The 26658-nt window shown below is 48.1% G+C and overlaps 1 protein-coding gene across 6 annotated transcripts in view; it reads left to right on the top strand.

The window, feature by feature from the left end:
* Positions 1–26658, top strand: part of dysf (dysferlin, limb girdle muscular dystrophy 2B (autosomal recessive)) — a 456546-nt gene that overhangs the window by 410333 nt on the left and 19555 nt on the right. For all 6 annotated transcript variants that reach the window (XM_085975973.1, XM_085975981.1, XM_085976004.1 and 3 more), the window contains 8 exons: positions 5827–5918; positions 8287–8457; positions 9086–9228; positions 10259–10398; positions 17497–17585; positions 20604–20699; positions 23770–23911; positions 25129–25228. In XM_085975973.1, coding sequence (XP_085832099.1) covers positions 5827–5918; positions 8287–8457; positions 9086–9228; positions 10259–10398; positions 17497–17585; positions 20604–20699; positions 23770–23911; positions 25129–25228 — 973 coding nt within the window. The remainder of the gene's footprint in view (positions 1–5826; positions 5919–8286; positions 8458–9085; positions 9229–10258; positions 10399–17496; positions 17586–20603; positions 20700–23769; positions 23912–25128; positions 25229–26658) is intronic.

Raw genomic sequence — 26658 nt, 5'->3', positions numbered from 1 at the left:
GGTAATGGTCAGAAGGCTGAAGATCGTCTGCCTGCGCTGGCTCAGTGGTCAAATGGCTCTCAGTGTGCAGCTCAGCAACTCTTTGTAGCTCTCGAGGAAGTTGTGCTCCAAAAATGGCTGCCGCTTTTAAACCACACCAGTCCCCTTTAAATAACGCTCCTCCAGCCCGAGAGCGACTTGGTAAGGTCCAGGTGAGCTGTCACTATTAGCGCCAGGCGCTACGGAGGGGGGCGCCACTGAATTTCCGGTCCGGGGCGCCCAAAAGGCGTTGCACACTCAAATGACGTCATAATCAGCCTGCGCCCATGAGCGGGCGCTAAGATTTAGCGCCGGCGCTAAATGCATGCTCAATATGGAGCGAGGCGCTAGGCGCCTTGCGCCCGCCTGGAAATTGGCTAGCGCCCCACTTCTCAGCCTCTTTAGGCGTTAATCGGTGGCGCTAACAACCAAATTTCTCCCCCATAGAGCCATACAGCACAGAAAGAGGCCCTTCGGCCCATCGAGTCCATACCAGCCATCAGGCCCTGTCTATTCTAATCCCATTTTCCAGCACTTGGTCCATAGCCTTGTATGCTATGGCGTTTCAAGTGCTCATCTAAATGCTTCTTGAATGTTGTGCGGGTTCCTGCCTCTACCACCCTTTCAGGCAGTGAGTCCCAGATTCCAATCACCCTCTGGGTGAAAAGGTTTTTCCTCAAATCCCCTCTCAACCTCCTGCCCCTTACCTTGAAACTATGCCCCCTGGTTATTGACCCCTCTACTAAGGGGAAAAGTTCCTTTCTATCTACCCTATCTATGCCCCTCACAATTTTGTACACCTCAATCAGGTCCCCCCTCAGCCTTCTCTGCTCCAAGGAAAACAACCCCAGCCTGTCCAGTCTCTCTTCATAGCTGACGCGCTCCAGCCCAGGTAACATCCTGGTGAATCTCCTCTGCACCCTCTCCAATGCAATCACATCCTTCCTATAGTGTGGCGACCAGAACTGCACACATTATTCCAGCTGTGGCCTAACTAGCGTTTTGTACAGCTCCATCATAACCTCCCTGCTCTTATATTCTGTGCCTCGGCTAATGAAGGCAAGTATCCCATATGCCTTTTTAACCACCTTATCTATCTGTCCTGCTGCCTGCAGGGATCTGTGTACATGCACACCAAGGTCCCTCTGATCCTCTGTCCTTCCTAGGGTCCTACCATTTATTGTGTATTCCCTCGCCTTGTTAGTCCTCCCAAAATGCGCCACCTTACACTTTTCAGGGTTAAATTTCATTTGCATTGTTCTGCCCATCTAACCAACCCGTCTATATCGTCCTGTAGCCTGAGGCGTCGCTCCTCACTATTTACCACTCCAACAATTTTCGTGTCATCTGCAAACTTACCAATCATACCTCCTACATTAGTATCTAAATCATTAATGTACACTACAAACAGCAAAGGACCCAGCACCGATCCCTGCGGTACACCACTGGACACAGGCTTCCAATCACAAAAACAACCTTCGACCATCACCATTTGCCTCCTGCCTCGAAGCCAATTTTGGATCCAATGTGCCAAATTGCCCTGGATCCCATGGGCTCTTACTTTCTTGATCAGTCTCCCATGCGGGACTTTGTCAAAAGCCTTACTGAAGTCCATGTGGACTACATCAACTGCACTACCCTCATCCACACACCTAGTCACCCCCTTGAAAAATTCAATCAAATTGGTTAGACATGATCTCCCCCTGACAAAGCCATGCTGACTATCCTTGATTAATCCTTGCCTCTCCAAGTGGAGACTAATTCAGTCCCTCAGAATTTTATCCAATAATTTCTCTACCACTAATGTTAGGCTCACTGGCCTATAATTCCCTGGTTTATCCCTACTACCCTTCTTGAATAATGGTACTATGTTACCTGTCCTCCAGTCCTCTGGCACCTCCCCTGTGGACAGAGAGGTTCTGAAAATTTGTGTCAGAGCACCTGCAATCTCCTCCCTTGCCTCACACAGCAGCCTGGGATACATCTTGTCTGGGCCTGGGGATTTATCCACTTTTAAGCTCGTTAAAACCGCTAGTACCTCCTCCCTCTCAATGCTAATTTGTTCAAGTATATCACAATCCTCCTGCCTGATTTCTATGCCTACATCACCCTTCTCCATAGTGAACACAGATGCAAAATATTCATTTAAAACCTCACCAACATCTTCCGGCTCTACACACAGGTTGCCACTTTGGTCCCTAATGGGCCCTACTCTTTCCCTGGTTATCCTCTTGCCATTAATATACTTATAAAACACCTTGGGATTTTCCTTTATTTTGCCCGCCAGTGTTTTTTCATGCCCCCTCTTCGCTCTCCTAATTTCTTTTTTAAGTACCCCCCTGCACTTTCTATACTCCTCTAGGGCTTCCACTGTTTTTAGTCTTTTGTATCTGCCAAAAGCCTCCCTTTTTTTCCTAATCCATTCTTGTATATCCCTGGACATCCAAGGTTCCCTGGGCTTGTTGGTCCCACCCTTGACCTTTACGGGAACATGTTGGTGTTGTACTCTCTCTATTTCCTTTCTGAAAGACTCCCATTGCTCCGATGTGGATTTTCCTACAAGTAGCTGATCCCAATCCACTTTGGCCAGATCCTGCCTTATCATATTAAAATCGGCCTTCCCCCAATTTAGAACCTTTATTTCCGGTCCATCTTTGTCCTTTTCCATGACTACCTTAAATCTCACCGAATTATGGTCACTGTCACTAAAATGCTCTCCTACTGACACTTCTACCACTTGCCCAGCTACATTCCCTAGAAATAGGTCCAGTACCGCCCCCTCTCTTGTAGGACTTTCTACATGCTGGCTCAAAAAGCTCTCCTGGATGTACTTTGAGAATTCTGCACCCTCTAAGCCTTTCACACTCTGACTATCCCAGTTAATATTGGGGAAGTTGAAATCCCCTACTATTATTACCCTATTATTTCTACACTTCTCCGAGATTTGCCGACATATCTGTTCCTCTATCTCCCCCTGACTGTTTGGGGGCCTATAGTACACTCCCAGCAAAGTGCTTGCCCCCTTTTTGTTTTTAAGTTCTACCCATATGGCCTCATTAGAGGAACCTGCTAAGATATCATCCCTCCTTACAGCAGTAATTGACTCCTTGATTAATATTGCGACACCCCCTCCTCTTTTACACACCCCTCTGTCTTGCCTGAAGATTCTATACCCTGGAATATTGAGCTGCCAGTCTTGCCCCTCCCTCAACCATGTCTCCGTGATAGCAACAATATCATACTCCCATGTGTTCATCAACACCTTCAATTCATCTGCCTTACTCGCAAGACTCCTTGCATTAAAATAAATGCCATCCAGCCTTGCCATACTCCCTTGAGTTGTTACATATTTGCTCTGCCTTCCAGGCTGACTTGTTTTTTCCTCTATATTTGGCTGTGCATCACCCCCTACTATAGCTCCACTCACTATCCCATCCCCCTACCAAGTTAGTTTAAACCCCACCCCCCCTCCAACAGTACTAGCAAACCTCCCCGTAAGGATTTTGGTCCCGTTCCGGTTCAGGTGCAACCTGTCCGACTTGTACAGGCCCCACCTTCCCCAGAAGCAGACCCAGTGATCCAGGAATCTAAAGCCCTCCCTCCTGCACCAACTCTTTAGCCACGCATTAATCTACTCTATCCTCCTATTCCTATACTCACTAGCACGTGGCACTGGGAGTAATCCAGAGATTACAACCTTTTGAAGTGTAGTCACTGTTGTAATGTGGGAAATGCAGCAGCCAATTTGCGCATGACTGACCTTCTACCTCAACTCCATTTGCCTGCACTAGCCCCACATCCCTTGATTCCCCTAGTGCCCAGAAATCTATCGATCTCAGTCTTGAATATACCCAATGACTGAGCCTCCACAGCCCTCTGGGGTAGAGAATACCAAAGATTCTCCACCCTCTGAGTGAAGAAATTTCTCCTCATCTCAGTCTTAAATGGCCAACCCCTTATCCTGAGACTGTGACCCCTAGTTCTAGACTCTCCAGCCAGGGGGAAACAACCTCTCAGCATCTACCCTGTCAATCCCCCTCAGAATCTTATATGCTTCAATGAGTTCACCTCTCATTCTTCTAAACTCCAGAGAGTATAGGCTCAATCTCTCATGGGACAACCCTCTGAGCCCAGGAATCAATCTAGTGAACCTTCGTTGCAGCCCTGATAAGGCAAGTATATTCTTCCTTAAATAAGGGGGCCAAATAAATAAATAACCTAAAATTTATTAGGGTCCGGAGTGCAGCTGCAGGAATAGCGGAGTCGTCTGTTCTTGGTGTTGCCATGGAGATGGAATGATGAGTCGCTGCAGAGACTCCCCATGGCGGGAGGGGGGTGTGGAGGGGAGGGGAGTGGGGGGGGGCCTCACTGGAAAAGGTCAAAATTAAACAGGGAAAATTACTCAGTGTACGTCAGAATGGAAAAGAAATTCCCAGACGCAGATAATGAGGCAACGAGGGGAAAAAAAATAAATACAGGAAAGCGGAAGCCTGGGCCAGCAGTCATGGACTCCACATATATTTATGTACACGGTCGTTGAAGCCAGTTTCCAATTCCCTGGAGGATGAAAAATAAGCAGAGTCTAAAAAAAGACTTGCATTTATATAGCGCCTTTTATGACCTCAGGACGCCCCATAGCCCTTTGCAGCCAATTAAGTACTTTTTGAAGTGTAGTCACTGCTGTGTAGGAAATGCATCAGCCAATTTGTGCACAGCAAGCGCCCAAAAACAGCAACGTGATAATCTGTTTTAGTGATACTGGTTTAGGCAGTGTCAGCTGTGGCTCAGCTTAAGTCCCACTCCAGAGACTTGAGCACATAAATCACAGAAGAACCACAGAAACCCCACAGTGCAGATAGAGGCCATTTCGGCCCATCGAGCCTGCACCGACACATATCCCACCCGATCCCCGTAACCCCTACACCAACACATATCCCACCCTATCCCCGTATTTAATCCCCCTAACACTAAGGGTCAATTTATCATAGCCAATCAACCTAACCCGCACATCTTTGGACTGTGGGAGGAAACCGGAGCACCCGGAGAAAACCCACGCAAACACGGGGAGAATGTGCAAACTCCACACAGATAGTCACCCGAGGCCGGATTCGAACCCGGGTCCCTGGCGCTGTGAGGCAACAGTGCTAACCACTATGCCACCGTGCTGCTAGGCTGACACTCCCGGTGCAGTGCTGAGGGAGCGCTGCACTGTCAGAGGTGTCGTCTTTCAGATGAAATGTTAAACCGTCTGCTCTCTCAGGTGGATGTAAAAGATTCCATGGCACTATTTCGAAGAAGAGCAGGAGAGTTCTCCCTGGTCAATATTTATCCCTCAATCAACATAACAAAAACAGATTATCTGGTCATTATCACATGGCTGTTTGTGGGAGCTTGCTGTGCGCAAATTGGCTGCCGTGTTGCCCACATTACAACAGTGACTCCAATTCAAAAAATACTTCTTTGGCTGTAAAGCGCTTTGAAACGTCCGGTTTTCGTGAAAGGCGCTATATAAATGCAAGTCTTTCTTACTTAGGGATAAATATTGGCCCAAGACACCGGGGAGAACTCCTCTGCTCTTCTGAGAGGGCAGACGGGGCCTCGGTTTAACGTCTCGTCTGAAAATGGCACCTCTGACAGTGCAGCGCTCCCTTAGTACTGCACTGGGAGTGTCAGCCTAGGTTTTGTGCTCAAGTCGCTGGAGTGGGACTTGAACCCACGACCATCTGACTCAGAGGCAAGAGAGAGTGATACCCACTGAGCCATGGCTGATGCAACATGTCTTTTGCTCTCTCGCTCTTTCTCTTTCAGTGTGACCCGTATGTGAAAGTTTCTCTAGGCAAGAAGTCGATCAGCGATCAGGATAACTACATCCCGTGCACCCTTGATCCAGAGTTCGGAAGGTACAGTACCCTTATTCTCTGATAACATTCTCGCTGTGACACACGATTTAGAACCAGCCGCATCAATCAGAGGTTGCACCAACTCCCACCTTGGACCGCAAGAAATGTAAAAGCGAGTCTCGACGGCGAATGCCACTGGGCTCTTTGACCGTGGCGGGCACCACAACCCGATTCCGTTCTCAGCCGACCGCTCCCTTCCCAGCACAAGTCGCTGGGCGGTGACCACGAGCAGGAGAGCCAAGTTCTAAACATAATGCACGTCCCGCAACCTATCCCAAGGGTGGTGAGGTCAGATATAATTCCAACTAGAACACTCATCTCAGCACAGACCGGTGAGGGGGGGGGGGTGTGGCGTGATTGTGGCGTTAACCATGGTGGGGTGGGGTGTCTTCTGGTCTGGACTGCGTGCCAAGTGGGCCCTAACGCACTTCACTGGGATGTTCACACGGGATCTGTGAGGATTGGGTTCTGACGCAAGAACCAGAACCCGTGTGAACCAGAGCACGTGCCTTCCTGCCCCTTGTCCCTCAGGATATTAATCCTGACTTTCTCTTTTGCGAATCTTAAGAGTGTTTAGGATTCAGTGAGTGCTCTGCCTCCCACACGTAGGATGTACCCCTTGGCTCAGTCTCACCTACCCTTGGCTGCCCTGTACTAGCTCCACTACCTGCCAATTTAAACATTCGCAGATTTGTAAGTTGGCTCGCAACAGAGACTTGGGAGTCTTCAGTTTGAAAGGCCTCTAACCAATGAGGCACCAACAGGCTTATTTAATTATTATAAAGGTTTGAAGGAGTTTTTTGTTTGACCATTCATTCATTTTCTACATGGAAAACAGCATACTATTTTTAAATATATTTTGTTCTCATCAAGGTGGGGACGTAACTGCTAGACGCTTGCTGTACTTTTTCCATTTATAGTTCCCAGTGTCAGCATCAAACACTCCCAGGGCAGGTACAGCATGGGTTAGATACAGAGTAAAGCTCCCTCTACACTGTCCCATCAAACACTCCCAGGGCAGGTACAGCACAGGTTAGATACAGAGTAAAGCTCCCTCTACACTGTCCCATCAAACACTCCCAGGGCAGGTACAGCATGGGTTAGATACAGAGTAAAGCTCCCTCTACACTGTCCCATCAAACACTCCCAGGGCAGGTACAGCATGGGTTAGATACAGAGTAAAGCTCCCTCTACACTGTTCCATCAAACACTCCCAGGGCAGGTACAGCCTGGTTAAATACAGAGTAAAGCTCCCTCTACACTGTCCCATCAAACACCCCCAGGGCAGGTACAGCACGGGTTAGATACAGAGTAAAGCTCCCTCTACACTGTCCCATCAAACACTCCCAGGGCAGGTACAGCACGGGTTAGATACAGAGTAAAGCTCCCTCTACACTGTCCCATCAAACACTCCCAGGGCAGGTACAGCACGGGTTAGATACAGAGTAAAGCTCCCTCTACACTGTCCCATCAAACACTCCCAGGGCAGGTACAGCACGGGTTAGATATAGAGTAAAGCTCCCTCTACACTGTCCCATCAAACACCCCCAGGGCAGGTACAGCACGGGTTAGATACAGAGTAAAGCTCCCTCTACACTGTCCCATCAAACACTCCCAGGGCAGGTACAGCACGGGTTAGATACAGAGTAAAGCTCCCTCTACACTGTCCCATCAAACACTCCCAGGGCAGGTACAGCACGGGTTAGATACAGAGTAAAGCTCCCTCTACACTGTCCCATCAAACACTCCCAGGGCAGGTACAGCACGGGTTAGATACAGAGTAAAGCTCCCTCTACACTGTCCCATCAAACACTCCCAGGGCAGGTACAGCACGGGTTAGATACAGAGTAAAGCTCCCTCTGCACTGTCCCATTAAACACTCCCAGGGCAGGTACAGCATGGTTAGATACAGAGTAAAGCTCCCTCTACACTGTCCCATCAAACACTCCCAGGGCAGGTACAGCATGGTTAGATAGGGCAGGTACAGCCTGGTTAGATACAGAGTAAAGCTCCCTCTGCACTGCCCCATCAAACACTCCCAGGGCAGGTACAGCATGGGTTAGATACAGAGTAAAGCTCCCTCTACACTGTCCCATCAAACACTCCCAGGGCAGGTACAGTACGGGTTAGATACAGAGTAAAGCTCCCTCTGCACTGCCCCATCAAACACTCCCAGGGCAGGTACAGCACGGGTTAGATACAGAGTAAAGATCCCTCTACACTGTCCCGTCAAACAGTCCCAGGGCAGGTACAGCACGGGTTAGATACAGAGCAGGTACTAATAATGCAAAGTATAACCGATCTACTCCTCCCACTGGCCATCGTTGTAGGCTACAGGTTTTTTAAAGCATGAGTAATGTTTCTGCAGGATGTACGAACTGACTGGAATGCTGCCCATCGAGAAGGATCTGAAGGTCACCCTCTACGATTATGATCTTCTCTCCAAGGATGAGAAAATTGGAGAAACTATCATTGACTTGGAGAATCGCTTCCTCTCCCGATTCGGAGGCTGTTGTGGGTTGCCTCAAACCTACTCCATGTAAGTTCTTTCTTTCTCTCCATTGATCTTTTCACCCTGATCTCCTGAGGTAGAAGTCCACAGGTGTCAGCTGCACTCTGATATCTCTTGCAACAACAGCTACAACTACTTGTATTTATATAGCGACTTTAATATAGTAAAACATCCCAAGGCGTTTCACAGGAGTGTCATCACTCAACATCCCCAGCATCGAAGCTTTGACCACGCTCGATCAGCTCCGATGGATGGGCCACATCGTCCGCATGCCCGATACGAGACTCCCAAAACAAGCGCTCTACTCGGAGCTCCGACATGGCAAGAGAGCCCCAGGTGGGCGGAAGCCAAGCGCAAACAGCGGAAGGAGCACACGTCAACCCAAGCACCCCACCCACCCGCCCCCTTCAACCACCGTCTGCCCCACCTGTGACAGAGACTGCAGGTCCCGCATTGGACTCATCAGTCACCTGAGAACTCATTTTTAATGTGGAAGCAAGTCATCCTCGGTTCCGAGGGACTGCCTAAGAAGAAGAAGAAGATATTCCCGCTCTCTCCCATGCTGCTTGATGCCTTTTGTGTCAAACCAGACAGCCCTCTCTAAAGCCTCAATATCTTCTCTCAATGGTTATAACAGTGTTTGTGCCTCTTTCAGATCGGGACCAAACCAGTGGCGTGACCAGCTCAGACCGACCCAGTGCCTTCACATCTACGCACAAAGGCTTGGCTACAAGCTCCCTGTGTACAAGGAGAATAAAATCTCATTCAGAGGGGAGGAATTTCTTCTGTCAGATTTCGGTAGTTATATTTTCTCTCTCGCTTTTCTCTGACCTTATTCTCTGAGCTTGGGCTGCGCGAGCTGAGGGATGATAGGACTCGGGGGAAACTGTTCACCCTCTGAGAAGCAACAGCAATGAAGAGAACGACTCACAACTCTTTCACAGGCACGATGGGCCGAATGGCCTCTTTCTGTGCTGTGTGATTCTGCGACACAGGAATTCCATACACAGAAGAGTGCCTTTCAAGGCCTTAGATAGGCACAGGAGGAGGCCATTCGGCCCCTCGAACCTGTTCCACCATTCAGTTAGACCATGGCTGTCCTGTACCCCAAATCCATTTACCCGCCTTTGCTCCATATCCCTTGATACCCTTACCCATCAAAGGTCTAACGATCTCGGTCTGCAAAATTACAATTGACCCCCCCAAGCATCCAAAGCCTTTTAAGGGGTTGAGAATTTCACGACCCTTTGTGTGAAGAGGTACTTCCTGATTTCACTCCTGTAGCTCTCATTTTAAGATGGTGTCCCCTTGTTCTGGACTCCCTCCACCAGAGGACACAGTTTCTCTCTGTCTACCCCATTGAATCCTTGTAAACACCCTGATTAGATCACCCCTCATTTACTGGGCTTTATCCCATATGTGGTGGGTATCTGAAATGAAGATTGCTCCACTCCCCAGCACTAACATCCCGCACCTTGATAAGCAGTAAAATCTGTCAAGAAGCCGGATTCTCACCATATAGTGTTGTTCTGTATCGTGAACTCGCAGTTATTGACGTAATAAAACTCACTACACACTTGGTTTGAGTATAAAGCAAGGCTTTAATCAACTTGTTTCAGAACACGGAGGTCTAGTTGTACTTCACTAGTTCCTTGTCTTACAAAATGTCCCTGGGCAAGCTGGGCCCACGCCCGAGTATTTATACTCCTTGGACGGCGCCATCAGCTGGCCGTCCAGCGTTATTTCACGAGTAGTTTCTTGATGAACGATGAGATTTATAACAGTTATCCTTCACAGAAGTCTGGTTGACTGTACCTTTTCGTTTTAGAGGACGGAAAGCCCCTTGTCACGCACCTCGGGCCCCCTAATGAGCGTTTGGCCTTGTATGTGCTTCGCAAGCAAGGCCTGGTTCCTGAGCACGTGGAGACCAGAGCGCTGTTCAGCCCACTGCAGCCCGACATCGAGCAGGTAAGTGCTGGATTTCATTGAATAACACATGAGTGAAGCTGGACATCAGGTCACCAGGGCTCCAAACTGTCTCCACCCTTCCTACAAGTCAACTTCGTCCCACCACGGGACCCCTGACTTTAACTTTGGACTCTCTCCTATTGTCTCCTCCCTCTTCCCTTTCTTTTTTCCCCTCTCAGGTAGTTTGTCCAAAGCTCTGGAATTCCCTCCCACAGTCCAAAGATGTGCGAGTTAGGTTGATTGGCTATGATAAATTGACCCTTAGTGTTAGGGGGATTAAATACATGGGGTTACGGGGATAGGGTGGGATATGTGTCGGTGCAGGCTCGATGGGCCGAAATGGCCTCTATCTGCACAGTGGGGTTTCTGTGATTCTGTGATTCTCCATTTACAACCAAGACATATTTATCCTAATTACATAATATTCACAGCACAGAAACAGACCATTCGGCCCAATAGGCCCATGCCGGTGTTTATGCTCCACACAAGCCTGCTCCCACCTCTCTTCATCTAACTCCATCTTTGCCAAGCCTTTGTAACCTGATTGTATCTCTGTCCATTCGCCTGCGCATTTTGGCTGCCGCTCCGGACCCGAGCCCATCACTTCTATCGCCTTTTTTCTTTCTCTTCTCTTATCTTTACCCCTCGAGCTCTTCCCTGCTGTCTCCTCCCCCTCCTGTTACCCAGTCACGCCACCTTTCTTTTTTCCCCTCTCAGGTAGTTTGTCCTAAGCTCTGGAATTCCCTCCCTAAGCCTCTCTACCCCTCCCTCCTCCTTTAAGATGCTCCCTTTTTGACCAAACTCCTGGCCACCAGTCCCAATGTCTCCTCCTTTGTCTCAATTTGTGTCCAATTTTTTTGTCTGATAGCGCTATCGCGAAGTGCCGCGGGATGTTTTAATACGTTAAAGGCTCTTTAGAATGCCAGTTGTTGTTGAGTTACTGTGGTGATTGGCGAGCGTTGGCTGAATTTTGCAGTGAAGTTATGCGACTAGAAGGACCACTTTTCCTGGCTCACAGTGACTTTATTTGCAAAGGCAATGTCCTGGGAACATTAGGGGTTTGGAAGCCTGCTGACATGTTGTGGGAAGATTCTGCCGCTGCCAAGATCTCGGGGCGGTCTCCAGTGACAGATCGCCATTGGCGGAGTCCTGAACGTCGATTGCCTGCCCGCCATCTTTCTCAGAGATCTTCGGCACAAGAAAGAAAGAACTTGCATTTCTACAGCGCCTTTTACAACCTCAGGATTTCCCGAAGCACTTTACAGCCAATGAAGTACTTTTGACATGTGGCTCAGTGGGTAGCACACTCACCTCTGAGTCAGAAGGTTGTGGGTTCATAGTCCCACCCAGAGACTTGAGCACATAAAGCTAGGCTGACATTCTAGTGCAGTGCTGAGGGAGTGCTGCATTGTCGGAGGTGCCGTTGTTCCGATGAGATGTTAAACCGAGGCCCCGTCTGCTCTCTCAGGTGGTCGTAAAAGATGCCATGGCGATATTTCGAAGAAAAGCAGGGGAGCTGTCCCTGCTGCCCTGGTCAATAATTATCCCTTAATCAACATAACAAAAACAGATTATCTGGTCATTATCACGTTACTGTTTGTGGGACCTTGCTGTGTGCAAATTGGCTGCTGCGTTTCCCACATTACAACAGTGACTACATTCCAAAAAAAAAGCGCTTTGAGACGTCTGGTGGTCGTGAAAGGTGCTATATAAATGTAAGTCTTCCTTTTTATTTAGAGCACAGAAACAGGCCATTCGGCCCAACTGGTCCGTGCCGGTGTTTATGCTCCACACCAGCCTCCTCCCACCCCTCTTCAACCCCATCACCATATCCTTCTATGCCTTTCTCCCTCATGTGTTTATCTGGCTTCTCCCTCGATCAGGTCACCCCTCAGCCTTCTCTTTTCTAAAGAAAAGAGCCCCAGCCTGTTCAGTCTTTCCTGATAGGTAGAACCTCTCAGTTCTGGTATCATTCCAATAAATATTTTTTGCACCTTCTCCAGTGCCTCTGTATCCTTTTAATAATATGGAGACCAGAACTGTTCACAGTACTCTAAGTGTGGTCTAACCAAGGTTCTAGACAAGTTTAACAGAACTTCTCTGCTTTTCAATCTAGAAATGAACCCCAGTGCTTTGTTTGCTTTTTTAATGACCTTATTAACCTGCGTCACTACTTTTAGTGATCTGTGTATCTCTATCCCCAGATCCCTCTGTTCCTCTACCCCACTGAGAACCTTATTTTCCAAGGAGTATGTGGCCTCCTTATTCTTCCCACTAAAATGTACCACCTCACACTTTTCTATATTGAAGTTCATTTGCCAATTACACCCGCATTCTGCAAATTTAAAAATATCTTCCTGTATTTTGCTGCAGTCCTCCGCCGTATTAACTACACCCCACATTTGGGTGTCATCTGCAAATTTTGAAATTGTACTTCCAATTCCCGAGCCCAAATCGATTAAAATAGTGAACAACAGTGGTCCCAGCACCGATCCTTGTGGAACATCACTTCCCGCCATTTGTCAATTCGAGTAACTCCCTTTAACCCCCCTACTCTGTGGTTTCTGTTTTGTAGCCAGCTTGCTATCCACACAGCAAGTCACTGCTGTAACGTAGGAAAAGTTGCAGCCAATTTGCGCACAGCAAGCTCCCACAAACACCAATGTGATAATGACCAGATCACCTGTTTTATTAGTGATGCTGGTTGAGGGATAAATATTGTCCAGGACACCGGGGAGAACTCCCCTGCTCTTCTTCAAGTATTGCCATAGGATCGTTTACATCCACCTGAGAGGGCAGATTGGACCTCTGTTTAACGTCTCATCTGAACCGCTGTTCCTAACCAAAAGATTGAGCTTGACTCGGTGAATCAAAACAATAAAGTTTAATGAACAAACGAAGCTAGGTAACAAACTACAGGATAGAGCACAAATAGGTCTGGTCTGCTTGGAAGCCTCTCTGGAATGCCAGAAGGTTCCGAGCTCTGACGTCATGATGTCATCACGTTTTCCCGCCATTGAGGAGTCACGTGATGGACGGCGTGACATCATCACGCAGAGTACAGGAGAGAAGCCTGAGTGCAGTAACAGATACATTTAAAGGTACATCGTCAGACTATCTAACAAAGCTGTGAAAAGTAATTATATACAATTGTCCATAGTCTTATGGTGGCTCTGCCACAGTATCATAGATTATGGGCTCAAGTCTCTGGATTGGGGCTTGAACCCATGACCTTCTGAGTCAGAGGAGAGCATTTTTTAAAAATTATTCATTTACATGATGTGGGCATGGCTGGCAAGGCCGGCATTTATTGCCCATCCCTAATTGCCCTTGAGAAGGTGGTGGTGAGCCGCCTTCTTGAACCACTGCAGTCCGTGTGGTGAAGGTACTCCCACAGTGCTGTTAGGGAGGGAGTTCCAGGATTTTGACCCAGCGACGATGAAGAAACAGCCGATATATTTCCAAGTCAGGATGGTGTGTTACTTGGAGGGGAACTTGGAGGTGGTGGTGTTGCCATGCGCCTGCTGCCCTTGTCCTTCTTAGTAGTAGAGGTCGCGGGTTTGGGAGGTGTTATTGGAGGGCTCCGAAGGGTTCAGTACTGGATCCTTTACTTCTTGTAGTACACATCAATGATTTAGACTTCAATGTAGGGGGCATGATTAAGAAGTTTGCAAATGAGAAAAAAATTGACCGTGTGGTTGATAATGAAGAAGAAAGCTGCAGACTGCAGGAAGATATCAATGGACTGGTCAGGTGGGTAGAAAAGTGACAAATGGAATTCAATCCAGAGAAGTGTGAGGTAATGCATTTGGAGAGGGCCAACAAGACAAGGAATACACAATAAATGGTAGGACACTGAGAAGGTGGTTAAGAAGGCAGATGGGATACTATCCTTTATTAGCCGAGGCATAGAATATCAGAGCAGGGAGGTTATGCTTGAACTGTATAAAACACTAGTTAGGCCTCAGCTAGAGTACTGCGTTCAGCTCTGGTCACCACATTACAGGAAGGATGTGATTGCACTAGAGAGGGTGCGGAGGAGATTTACGAGGATGTTGCCTGGGCTGGGGAATTTTAGCTATAAGGAAAGATTGGATAGGCTGGGATTGTTTTCTCTGGAACAGAGGCGGCTGAGGGGAGACTTGATTGAGGTGTATAAAATTATGAGGGGCCTAGATAGAGTGGATAGAAAGGACCTATTTCCCTTAGCAGAGGGGTTAATAACAGGGGGCATACATAGAAACATAGAAGATAGGAGCAGGAGAAGGCCATTCAGCCCCTCGAGCCTTCTCCACCATTCAATGAGATCATGGCTGATCATCCAAATTCAGTACCCTGTCCCTGCTTTCTCCCCATATCCCTTGATCCCTTTAGCCTTAAGAAATATATCTAACTCCTTCTTGAATATATTTAGTGAATTGACCTCAACTGTCTTCTGTGGTAGAGAATTCCACAGGTTCACCACTCTCTGGGTGAAGAAATTCCTCCTCATCTCAGTCCTAAATGGCTTACCCCTTATCTTTAGACTGTGACCCCTGGTTCTGGACTCCCTGCCATCGGGAACATCCTTCCTGCATCTAGTCTGTCTAGTCATGTTAGAATTTTATAAGTTTCAATGAGATCCCCTCTCATTCTTCTAAACTCCAGCGAATATAAGCCTAATTGACCCAATCTCTCCTCATATGTCATTCCTGCCATCCCAGGTATCAGTCTGGTGAATCTTCGCTGCACTCTCTCCATGGCAAGAACATCCTTCCTCAGATAAGGCGACCAAAACTGCACACAATACTCAAGGTGTAGTCTCACCACGGCCCTGTACAACTGCAGCAAGACATCCTTGCTCCTATACTCGAATCCTCTCGCTATGAAGGCCAACATACCATTTGCCTTCTTAATCGCCTGCTGCACCTGCATGCTTACCTTCAGCGACTGGTGCACAAGGACACCCAGGTCTCGTTGCACTTCCCCTTTTCCCAATCTATTGCCGTTCAGATAATAATCTGTCTTCCTGTTTTTGCCACCGAAGTGGATAGCCTCGCATTTATCCACATTATACTGCATTTGCCATGCATCTGCCCAATCACCCAACCTGTCCAAATCATACTGGAGTTTCTGTGCATCCTCCTCACAGTACATATGCCCACCCAGCTTTGTGTCGTCTGCAAACTTGGAGATATTACATCTAGATGTAAAGTAATTGGTAGGAGGTTTAGAGGGGAGTTGTGGAGAACTTTTTCACCCAGAGGGTGGTGGGGGTCTGGAACTCACTGCCTGAAAGGGTGGTAGAGGCAGAAACCCTCATCACATTTAATTTACAACATGGATTTACAAAAGGTAAATCGTGCTTGACTAATCTACTGGAATTTTTTGAGGATGTAACTGGTAAAATAAATAAGGGAGAACCAGTGGATGTGGTGTATTTGGACTTTCAGAAGGCTTTTGATAAGGTCCCGCATAAGAGATTAGCGTGTAAAGTTAAGGCACATGGGATTGGGGGCACGGTATTGACTTGGATAGAGAACTGGTTGGCAGACAGAAAGCAAAGAGTTGGAATAAACGGGCCTTTTTCCGAGTGGCAGGCAGTGACTAGTGGGGTACCGCAGGGATCGGTCCTTGGACCCCAGCTATTCACAATATATATTAATGATCTAGACAAGGGAACTAGATGTAATATCTCCAAATTTGCAGACGACACAAAGCTGGGTGGGCGTGTGTGCTGTGAGGAGGATGCCGAGAAACTCCAGTATGATTTGGACAGGTTGGGTGATTGGGCAAAAGCATGGCAGATGCAATATAACGTGGATAAATGTGAGGTTATCCACTTTGGTGGCAAAAACAGGAAGGCAGATTATTATCTGAATAGCAATAGATTGGGAAAAGGGGAAGTGCAACGAGACCTGGGTGTCCCTGTGCACCAGTCACTGAAGATAAGCATGCAGGTGCAGCAGGCGGTTAAGAAGGCAAATGGTATGTTGGCCTTCGTAGCGAGAGGGTTTGAGTACAGGGACAAGGATGTCTTGCTGCAGTTGTACAGGGCCTTGGTGAGACCACACCTTGAGTATTGTGTGCAGTTTTGGTCGCCTTATCTGAGGAAGGATGTTCTTGCCATGGAAGGAGTTCAGCGAAGATTCACCAGGCTGATACCTGGGATGGCAGGAATGACGTATGAGGAGAGATTGGGACGATTGGGCTTGTACTCGCTGGAGTTTAGAAGAATGAGAGGGGATCTCATTGAAACTTATAACATTCTGACAGTACTGGACAGACCAGATGCAGGAAGGATGTTCCTGATGGTCGGGGAGTCCAGAACCAGGGGTCACAGTCTAAGAATAAGGGGTAGGCCATTTAGGACGGAAATGAAGAGGAATTTCTTCACCCAGAGAGTGGTGAACCTGTGGAATTCTCTACCACAGAAGGCAGTAGAGGCCAATTCATTAAATATATTCACGAGGGAGTTGGATATATTTCTTAAGGCTAAAGGGATCAAGGGGTATGGGGAGAAGGCAGGGACAGGGTAATGAAATTGGATGATCAGCCATGATTGCACTGAATGGCGGAGCAGGCTCGAGGGGCCGAATGGCCTACTCCTGCTCTTATCTTCTATGTTTCTAAAAAGTACTTGGATATGCACTTGAAGTGCCGTAACCTACAGGGCTACGGACCAAGAGCTGGAAAGTGGGATTAGGCTGGAGAGCTCTTTTTTCGGCCGTCACCGACACAATGGGCAGAATGGCCTCCTTCTGTGCCGTAAATTTCTATGACTCTATGAAGCCTTGGCGAGTTGCTGCAGTGCATCTTTCAGATGGTACACACTGCAGCCATGTTGTGCCAGTGGTGGACAGGGTGGATGTTATCCACTGAACCACGGTTGATACAATAATGGAGAGGGGAGTCTTTTTATTCTTTTGGAAAACTTGACTGAAGTGTGAAGGTCCTTGGTGGAGGACATTACAAAACCTAACATAAAGCAGGAGATAAGAAGATGTAAATAAAAAGGAAGTAGAGTTGGGGGAATGTCCGTCTCATGGAATCAACACTACGTAACATGTAATTAAAGTCTCACAGTGTGTGTCTGCTTTTTCCATCCTTGCTCTGTAGGGTAAGATCCAGCTCTGGGTGGACATCTTTCCAAAGTCACTTGGACCACCAGGACCCCCATTCAACATAACTCCTCGCAAAGCCAAGAGGTGAGATTCCTTCTCTTTCCCCCCTCCACCCCCACCCCATATCTCCTGAAGGAGCAGGTATGCAGGCCCTCTCTCTTCCTCAAACGCTTGTGGATGCTGGAGTTCAATTAAAACTTTCGGGATGGAGGGGGATAGATTTTTGTTGGGTAAGAATATCAAGGGATATGGAGCAAAGACGGGTAACTGGAGCTGAGGTACAGATAAGCCACGATCTAATTGAAAGGTGGAACAGGCTTGAGAGCCTGAATGAGCTACGCCTGCTCCTGTGTTGCTGTGTAACTCTCAACGCTGCAGGTAAGGGTTTTCACCAGTGCAAAACAGCATCAGTGCTCCAACACCAGACTCTCCCCCTCACTGTCCACACTGTCCCATCAAATTTCTGGTACGGAAAATTAAACATTGGCCCAGAAATTTGGGTCGGGGGCTTCCCGCGGGTGCAAGCCCCCGACCTGCACTTACCTACCGCGCCGGCTGTTGAGCTGTGGGCCCGCGTGGGATTCTGATCCTGGGCCTGCTCCAACTGCCGGCGCACAGTGCTTGCGTATCCCAGGGGCGCAGTTAGTTCGAAGCGTCCCCTGGGATCACGTGGGCCACGGACAGCCAATTGTAGCAGGGAATGCCCATTCATAAAATTGACAGGAAGAGGTGTCTAAACCATAAATACCATAAGCCCCAAAACATCACTAAAACTTTAAATCACATTTTTAAAATAACTATAAATTATATAAAATAACTATTTCAAACAATAATTTAAATTTTTGAAAAAATGAATTACATTTTCTAACGGGGCTAAAAATAAACTTACCTTTCTTTTAAGTATTTAAAAATAATAAACCTGTGAAAAAAAAGTTTTAATTTTAATTAATTCACCACTTACGTTGTTAAAAGCAGGCCTTGCGCCTGCTTTTTACATGTGTGTCTCCTGGAGACTTACCCTCACGGAGAAACCTACAAAAAAAAGGGAAGTTCCAGGCGTACGCGCTGCCTCTCTGGCGCACTCGTTTGACCTGTGAACCCCTTCTTTCAAGGGAACGGAAGTTCCGGTTTCCCGCGCATGCGCAGTGCATGCACGAAACCGGCACTTTCGTTGGGCCTACGCGTGAGTACACAGCGCGTACTCACGCGTGGGGATCCGAATTTCGGGGCCAACATGTTAAAGGCATTTGGTATTTCTGCAATATCATGTTCAACTGCAGTTAGGGTAATGCACACATTTGGGACAGTGTAGAGGGAGCTTTATTCTGTATCTAACCCGTGCTGTACCTGCCCTGGGAGTGTTTGATGGGACAGTGTAGAGGGAGCTTTACTCTGTATCTAACCCGTGCTGTACCTGCCCTAGGAGTGTTTGATGGGACAGTGTAGAGGGAGCTTTACTCTGTATCTAACCCATGCTGTACCTGCCCTGGGAGTGTTTGATGGGACAGTGTAGAGGGAGCTTTACTCTGTATCTAACCCGTGCTGTACCTGCCCTGGGAGTGTTTGATGGGACAGTGTAGAGGGAGCTTTATTCTGTATCTAACCCGTGCTGTACCTGCCCTGGGAGTGTTTGATGGGACAGTGTAGAGGGAGCTTTACTCTGTATCTAACCTGTGCTGTACCTGCCCTGGGAGTGTTTGATGGGACAGTGTAGAGGGAGCTTTACTCTGTATCTAACCCGTGCTGTACCTGCCCTGGGAGTGTTTGATGGGACAGTGTAGAGGGAGCTTTACTCTGTATCTAACCCGTGCTGTACCTGCCCTGGGAGTGTTTGATGGGACAGTGTAGAGGGAGCTTTACTCTGTATCTAACCCATGCTGTACCTGCCCTGGGAGTGTTTAATGGGACAGTGTAGAGGGAGCTTTACTCTGTATCTAACCCGTGCTGTACCTGCCCTGGGAGTGTTTGATGGGACAGTGTAGAGGGAGCTTTACTCTGTATCTAACCTGTGCTGTACCTGCCCTGGGAGTGTTTGATGGGACAGTGTAGAGGGAGCTTTACTCTGTATCTAACCCGTGCTGTACCTGCCCTGGGAGTGTTTGATGGGACAGTGTAGAGGGAGCTTTACTCTGTATCTAACCCGTGCTGTACCTGCCCTGGGAGTGTTTGATGGGACAGTGTAGAGGGAGCTTTACTCTGTATCTAACCCGTGCTGTACCTGCCCTGGGAGTGTTTGATGGGACAGTGTAGAGGGAGCTTTACTCTGTGTCTAACCTGTGCTGTACCTGCCCTGGGAGTGTTTGATGGGACAGTGTAGAGGGAGCTTTACTCTGTATCTAACCTGTGCTGTACCTGCCCTGGGAGTGTTTGATGGGACAGTGTAGAGGGAGCTTTACTCTGTATCTAACCCGTGCTGTACCTGCCCTGGGAGTGTTTGATGGGACAGTGTAGAGGGAGCTTTACTCTGTATCTAACCCGTGCTGTACCTGCCCTGGGAGTGTTTGATGGGACAGTGTAGAGGGAGCTTTACTCTGTATCTAACCCGTGCTGTACCTGCCCTGGGAGTGTTTGATGGGACAGTGTAGAGGGAGCTTTACTCTGTATCTAACCCGTGCTGTACCTGCCCTGGGAGTGTTTGATGGGGACAGTGTAAAGGGAGCTTTACTCTGTATCTAACCCGTGATGTACCTGCCCTGGGAGTGTTTGATGGGACAGTGTAGAGGGAGCTTTACTCTGTATCTAACCTGTGCTGTACCTGCCCTGGGAGTGTTTGATGGGACAGTGTAGAGGGAGCTTTACTCTGTATCTAACCCGTGTTGCACCTGCCCTGGGAGAGTTTGATGGGACAGTGTAGAGGGAGCTTTACTCTGCCCTGTGAGTTTAGAGCATTGCCTTCCAGCAGCACGCAATGCAAATGATGCCGTGAATTGCCGACAGTTTTGCTGATCCTGAATTTCTGAGGTGCGTTTCTGCTAAGGTGCCTGGCACACCGACAGTGCAAAGTGGTAAAATTACCACTTGCATAGTACAGTTAAATGGCAAAGTAACCAACATGTGTTGTGGAGAAACTGTTGTGCTGTAATTCCCCTCTATCTGTTCCAGGTACTACTTGCGCTGCATAGTATGGAACACTAACGACGTGATCTTAGATGACCTCAGCATCACAGGAGAGAAGATGAGTGATATTTACGTGAAAGGGTCTGTACTTTTATTAATGCTGTCTTTTTCTGAATCTATGTTCACGGAGTGCTACATGGAATCTCATTGAGTCTACAGCACAGAAACAGAACATTCGGCCCAATAGGCCCATGCCGGTGTTTATGCTCCACACAAGCCTGCTCCCACCCCTCTTCATCTAACTCCATCTTTGCCACGCCTATATAACCTGATTGTAACTGTGTCCATTCACCTGCGCATTTTGGCTGCCGCTCCAGACCCGAGCCCATCACTTCTATCGCCTTTTTTCTTTCTCTTCTCTTATCTTTACCCCTCGAGCTCTTCCCTGCTGTCTCCTCCCCCTCCTGTTACCCAGTCATGCCACCTTTCTTTTTTCCCCTCTCAGGTAGTTTGTCCTAAGCTCTGGAATTCCCTCCCTAAGCCTCTCCGTCTCTCTACCTCTCCCTCCTCCTTTAAGACGCTTCTTAAAACCTCCCTCTTTGACCAAGCTCCTGGCCAGCAGTCCCAATGTCTGATAACGCTATCGCGAAGCGCCGTGGGTCATTTTAATATGTTAAAGGCTCTTTAGAATGACAGTTGTTTATGCTTCACACGAGCCTCCTCCCACCCTTCTTCATCAAAACGCATAACCTTCTATTCCTTTCTCCCTCATGTGTTTATCTCGATTCTCCTTAAATTTATCTATACTATTCACCTCAACTATTCCCTGTGGTAGCGACTTCCACATGCTCACCATTCTCTGAGTAAAGAAGTTTCTTCTGAATTCCCAATTGGATTTATTAGTGACTATCTTATCTTTGTCGACCAGAGTGTATTTCTGTAATGGTTGCCATGGCACCCCACTGGCACCATAATCTGTTTATTTTAGTGATGTTGGTTGAGGGATAAATATTGGCCAGGACACCGGGGAGAACTCCCCTGCTCTTCTTCGAAACAGTGGCCGTGGAATGATTTACATTGAAACTCATTGAAACTTATAAAATTCTAACAGGACTAGACAGACTAGATGCAGGAAGGATGTTCCCGATGGTCGGGGAGTCCAGAACCAGGGGTCACAGTCTAAGGATCAGGGGTAGGCCATTTAGGACTGAGATGAGGAGGAATTTCTTCACCCAGAGAGTGGTGAACCTGTGGAATTCTCTACCACAGAAGGCAGTAGAGGCCAATTCATTAAATATATTCAAGAAGGAGTTGGATATATTTCTTAAGGCTAAAGGGATCAAGGGATATGGGGAGAAAGCAGGGACAGGGCACTGAATTTGGATGATCAGCCATGATCGCATTGAATGGCGGAGCAGGCTCGAGGGGCCGAATGGCCTACTCCTGCTCCTATCTTCTATGTTACATCCACCTGAGAGGGCAGACGGGGCCTCGGTTTAACATCTCATCTGAAAGACGGCACCTCTGACAGTGCCGCTCTCCCTCAGCACCGCACTGGAGTGTCAGCCTAGATTTTTCTGCTCAAGTCTCTGGAGTGGGACTTGAACCCACGACCTTCTGACTCAGAGGCGAGAGTGCTGCCCACTGAGCCGCGGCTGGCACTTGAGGGCGAATTTCCTGATTCCAAGTTCCTGCCACACAGCGCGTGACCATGATATCCCCCAGACAAGCTCCAGACAGGTGAGGATCCGTAACAGGAGGAGGGTGTCAGGAAAGTCTTACATCCGTGGGGTTGTTCTCCTTAGAGCAGAGAGGGTTAAGGGGAGATTTAATAGAGGTGTTCAAAATCATGAGGGTTTTTGATAGAGTAAGTAAGGAGAAACTGATTCCACTGGCAGGGAACCAGAGGACACAGATTTAAGTTGATTGGCAAAAGAACTAGAGGGGAGACAAAGAAAACATTTTTTACGCAGCAAGTTGTGATCTGGAATGCGCTGCCTGAAAGGGTGGTGGAAGCAGATTCAATAGTAACTTTCAAAAGAGAATCGTAAAAATGGTTAAAGGTGAAACATTTGCAGGGCTCTGGGGAAAGAGCAGGGGAGTGGGACTAATTGGATAGCTCCTTCAAAGAGCCAACACAGGCACGATGGGCTGAATGGCCTCCTTCAGTTTATCCAAAACACTGCTACCCGTATCTCAACCCGTGCCAAGTCTCATTCACCCATCACCCACTGTGCTCGCCGACCAACATTTTCTCCTGGTCCGGCAGTGCCTCCAATTTAAAATTCTTATTCTCTTGTTCAAATCCCTCCAGGGCCTCGCCCCCTCCCTATCCCTGTAATCTCCTCCAGCCCTACAACTCTCCGAGATCTCTGTTATCTTCCAAATCTGACCCCTTGTGCAGCCCCGATTTACTTCACCCCACCATTGGCAGCTGTGCTTTAAGCTGCTTAGGCCCTAAGCACCAGAATTCCCTCCCTAAACCTCTCCGCCTCTCTACCTCTCTCCTCCTTTAAGATGCTCCTTAAACCCTTCCTCTTTGACCTAGTTTTTGGTCATCGGTCCTAACAAACCCAGAACTGATAGAGGTCTTTAAAATTATGACGGGGTTCGATCGGGTAGACGAAGAGAAGATGTTTCCACTTGTGGGGGAGTCCGAAACTAGAGATAATAAATATAAGAGAGTCACTAATAAATCCAATCGGGAATTCAGGAGAAACTTCTTTACCCAGAGAGTGGTGAGAATGTGGAACTCGCTGCCACAGGGAGTGGTTGAGGCGAATAGCAGAGATATATTTAATGGGAAGTTAGATAAACACATGAAGGAGAAAGGAATAGAAGGATATGCTGATGGGGTGAGAAGAAGAGGGGTGGGAGGAGGCTCGTGTGGAGCATAAACACCAGCATGGTCCAGTTGGGCCGAATGGCCTGTTTCAGTGCTGCAGACTTGATGTAACATGTCTCTATGTGGTTCGATGTCACATTTTGACTGATTGTACTCCTGTGAAGCACCTTGGGACGTTTTACGATGTTAAAGGCGCTATCTAAATGCAAGTTGTTGTAAGATTATATGAATCGCAGGGACGTGCAACCTGGTACATGTTTTCTTGGGCGCCCTCTGTAAAATGTGGCCTTTTACGGAGAGACTCCAGACTCTGGTTGGTCATTAGTGGTGAATGGCTCTTGACTCTGGCTCTCACTCTGTCTGCAGGTGGCTTCTGGGCCATGAGGGTAACAAGCAGAAGACAGACGTTCACTACAGGTCAATGGGGGGAGAAGGAAACTTCAACTGGAGATTTGTCTTGCCTTTCGAATACTTGCCCACCGAACAAGTCTGCTCAATTGCCAAGAAGGTGAGTGAGAGGCAGCAGCAAGTGTGGGCGGGAGAATGTTTCATATCATTTACAACCTGCCTCATCTTCAGTTGCAAACCCGGTCTGGCCACTGTGAAATTGGTTCTTCTGTTTCTGTTTCTGTTTCCCTCACAATTCTGTCCTCTTCCCCAAAAGCCCTGGGAGGTTTTGATGGAACACAATATCGAGCTTTATTCTATATCCAGCCCATGCCGTACCTGCCCTGGGAGTGTTTGATGGGACAGTGTAGAGGGAGCTTTACTCTGTATCTAACCCGTGCTGTACCTGCCCTGGGAGTGTTTGATGGGACAGTGTAGAGGGAGCTTTACTCTGTATCTAACCCCGTGCTGTACCTGCCCTGGGAGTGTTTGATGGGACAGTGTAGAGGGAGCTTTACTCTGTATCTAACCCGTGCTGTACCTGCCCTGGGAGTGTTTGATGGGACAGTGTAGAGGGAGCTTTACTCTGTATCTAACCCATGCTGTACCTGCCCTGGGAGTGATTCATGGGACAGTGTAGAGGGAGCTTTACTCTGTATCTAACCTGTGCTGTACCTGCCCTGGGAGTGTTTGATGGGACAGTGTAGAGGGAGCTTTACTCTGTATCTAACCCGTGCTGTACCTGCCCTGGGAGTGTTTGATGGGACAGTGTAGAGGGAGCTTTACTCTGTATCTAACCCCGTGCTGTACCTGCCCTGGGAGTGTTTGATGGGACAGTGTAGAGGGAGCTTTACTCTGTATCTAACCCGTGCTGTACCTGCCCTGGGAGTGTTTGATGGGACAGTGTAGAGGGAGCTTTACTCTGTATCTAACCCGTGCTGTACCTGCCCTGGGAGTATTTGATGGGACAGTGTAGAGGGCGCTTTACTCTGTATCTAACCCATGCTGTACCTGCCCTGGGAGTGTTTGATGGGACAGTGTAAAGGGAGCTTTACTCTGTATCTAACCCGTGCTGTACCTGCCCTGGGAGTGTTTGATGGGACAGTGTAGAGGGAGCTTTACTCTGTATCTAACCCGTGCTGCACCTGCCCTGGGAGTGCTGTTGGAACAGTGTACTGGCTGAGGTCAGCGATGTCAACACGGATCAGGGATCAAACCTGGGACCTTCTTGTTGCGTTTGGTTTGGTTGCACTTTGTGAACTTTCTGAGCCAGTAGACAACCTTACCATGCCGAAAAAATCCACAAAACTCAAGTCTCTTTCTGTGGTTTTCTTACAGGAACATTTCTGGAGCCTGGATAAGACCGAGACTAAAATCTCGCCACAGCTTATCATTCAAATCTGGGACAATGATAAATTTTCCTTTGATGATTATCTGGGTAAGCTGTCTCAACCTCTCCTTTCAGGAATATCGCCACCGGTGTTTACCCTTACACGGAAGTTGTGGGACGTGATGGATATACATCACCCGTGTGTCCGATTTTTGAAACTCGCGCTCCCAACGCAGAGCCTTGCCCACCGAGAGTGCGCTGCGGATTTGAGCACAGAGGATCAGCTGATCCTAGTTAATCCCGAGAGTCCCGCTGATCTCCATGCTCGATATCCCGCGCACCGGAATTTCCTGCGGAGGCTGGTGAATGTTTGGAATGAACTGCCGAGTGGGCTGATTTTATCGGCTCTTTTAAGAGAGAGTTGGATAAGAACCCGAAGGAAGATTCGATCAAGGGGTGTATGAGAAGGATCTGGGATCTGTTATTTCCCAGACATGGAAACCAGCCAGATGGACTGGGATGGCCTGTTCCAGACCTGCACGTTCTTACACTCCTAGTTTTTTGTGATTTGTACTTGGTTTGAATAGGTAGAATCTTACAAAGTATTTACAGCACAGAAACAGGCCCAGCTGGTCCATGCCGGTGTTTATGCTCCACACGAGCCTCCTCCCATCCCTCTTCATCTCCCCATCATCAGCATATCCTTCTATTCCTTTCTCCCTCATGTGTTTATCTTAGCTTCCCCTTAAATGCATCTCTACTATTCGCTACAACCACTCCCTGTGGTAGCAAGTTCTCCATTCTTACCACTCTCTAGATAAAGAAGTTTCTCCTGAATTCCCTTTTAGATTTATTAGTGACTGTCTTATATTGATGGCCCCTAGTTCTGGTCTCGCCCGCAAGCGGAAAAATCTTCTCTACATTTTACCCGATTAAAGCCCTTCATAACCTTGAAGACCTCGGGGTGAAAGGATGGATTGCGTACATAAAATCTGGAAATAAAACTGGCCTCAGTAAAAGTGAACGTGAAGCTGTCAGATTGTGGTTAAACACCCCAACTGGTTCACTGATGTCTCTTTGGGAAAGGAAACCTGCCGTCCTTACCCGGTCTGGGCCTGTACGTGACTCCAGTCCCACTCATAGAATCATAGCATGGTTACAGCATGGAAGAAGGCCATTCGGCCCGTCGAGCCCGTGCCGGCTCTCTGCAAGAGCACTTCAGCTCGTCCCACTCCCCCAGCCCTTTCCCCGGAGCCCTGCAAATTTTTTCTTTGAGGTACTTATCCAACTCCCTTTTGAAAGCCGTGATTGAGTCTGTCCCCACCACCCTCTCAGGCAGTGCATTCCAGATCCTCACCACTCGCTGCGTAAAAAAGTGTTTCCTCATGTCGCCTTTGGACCTTCTGCCAATCACCTTAAATCTGTGACCTCTGGTTCTCGACCCTTCCGCCAATGGGAACAGTTTCTCTCTATCTACTCTGTCTAGACCCCTCATGATTTTGAACACCTCTATCAAATCTCCTCTCAACCTTCTCTGC

This window comes from Somniosus microcephalus, chromosome 2, assembly GCF_052327205.1.
Source record: "Somniosus microcephalus isolate GS21.2 chromosome 2, FLI_Smic_1.0, whole genome shotgun sequence".
NCBI lineage: Eukaryota > Metazoa > Chordata > Chondrichthyes > Squaliformes > Somniosidae > Somniosus > Somniosus microcephalus.
The sequence above is the reverse complement of the archived record's forward strand: the minus strand, read 5'-3'. Positions and strand labels throughout refer to the sequence as shown.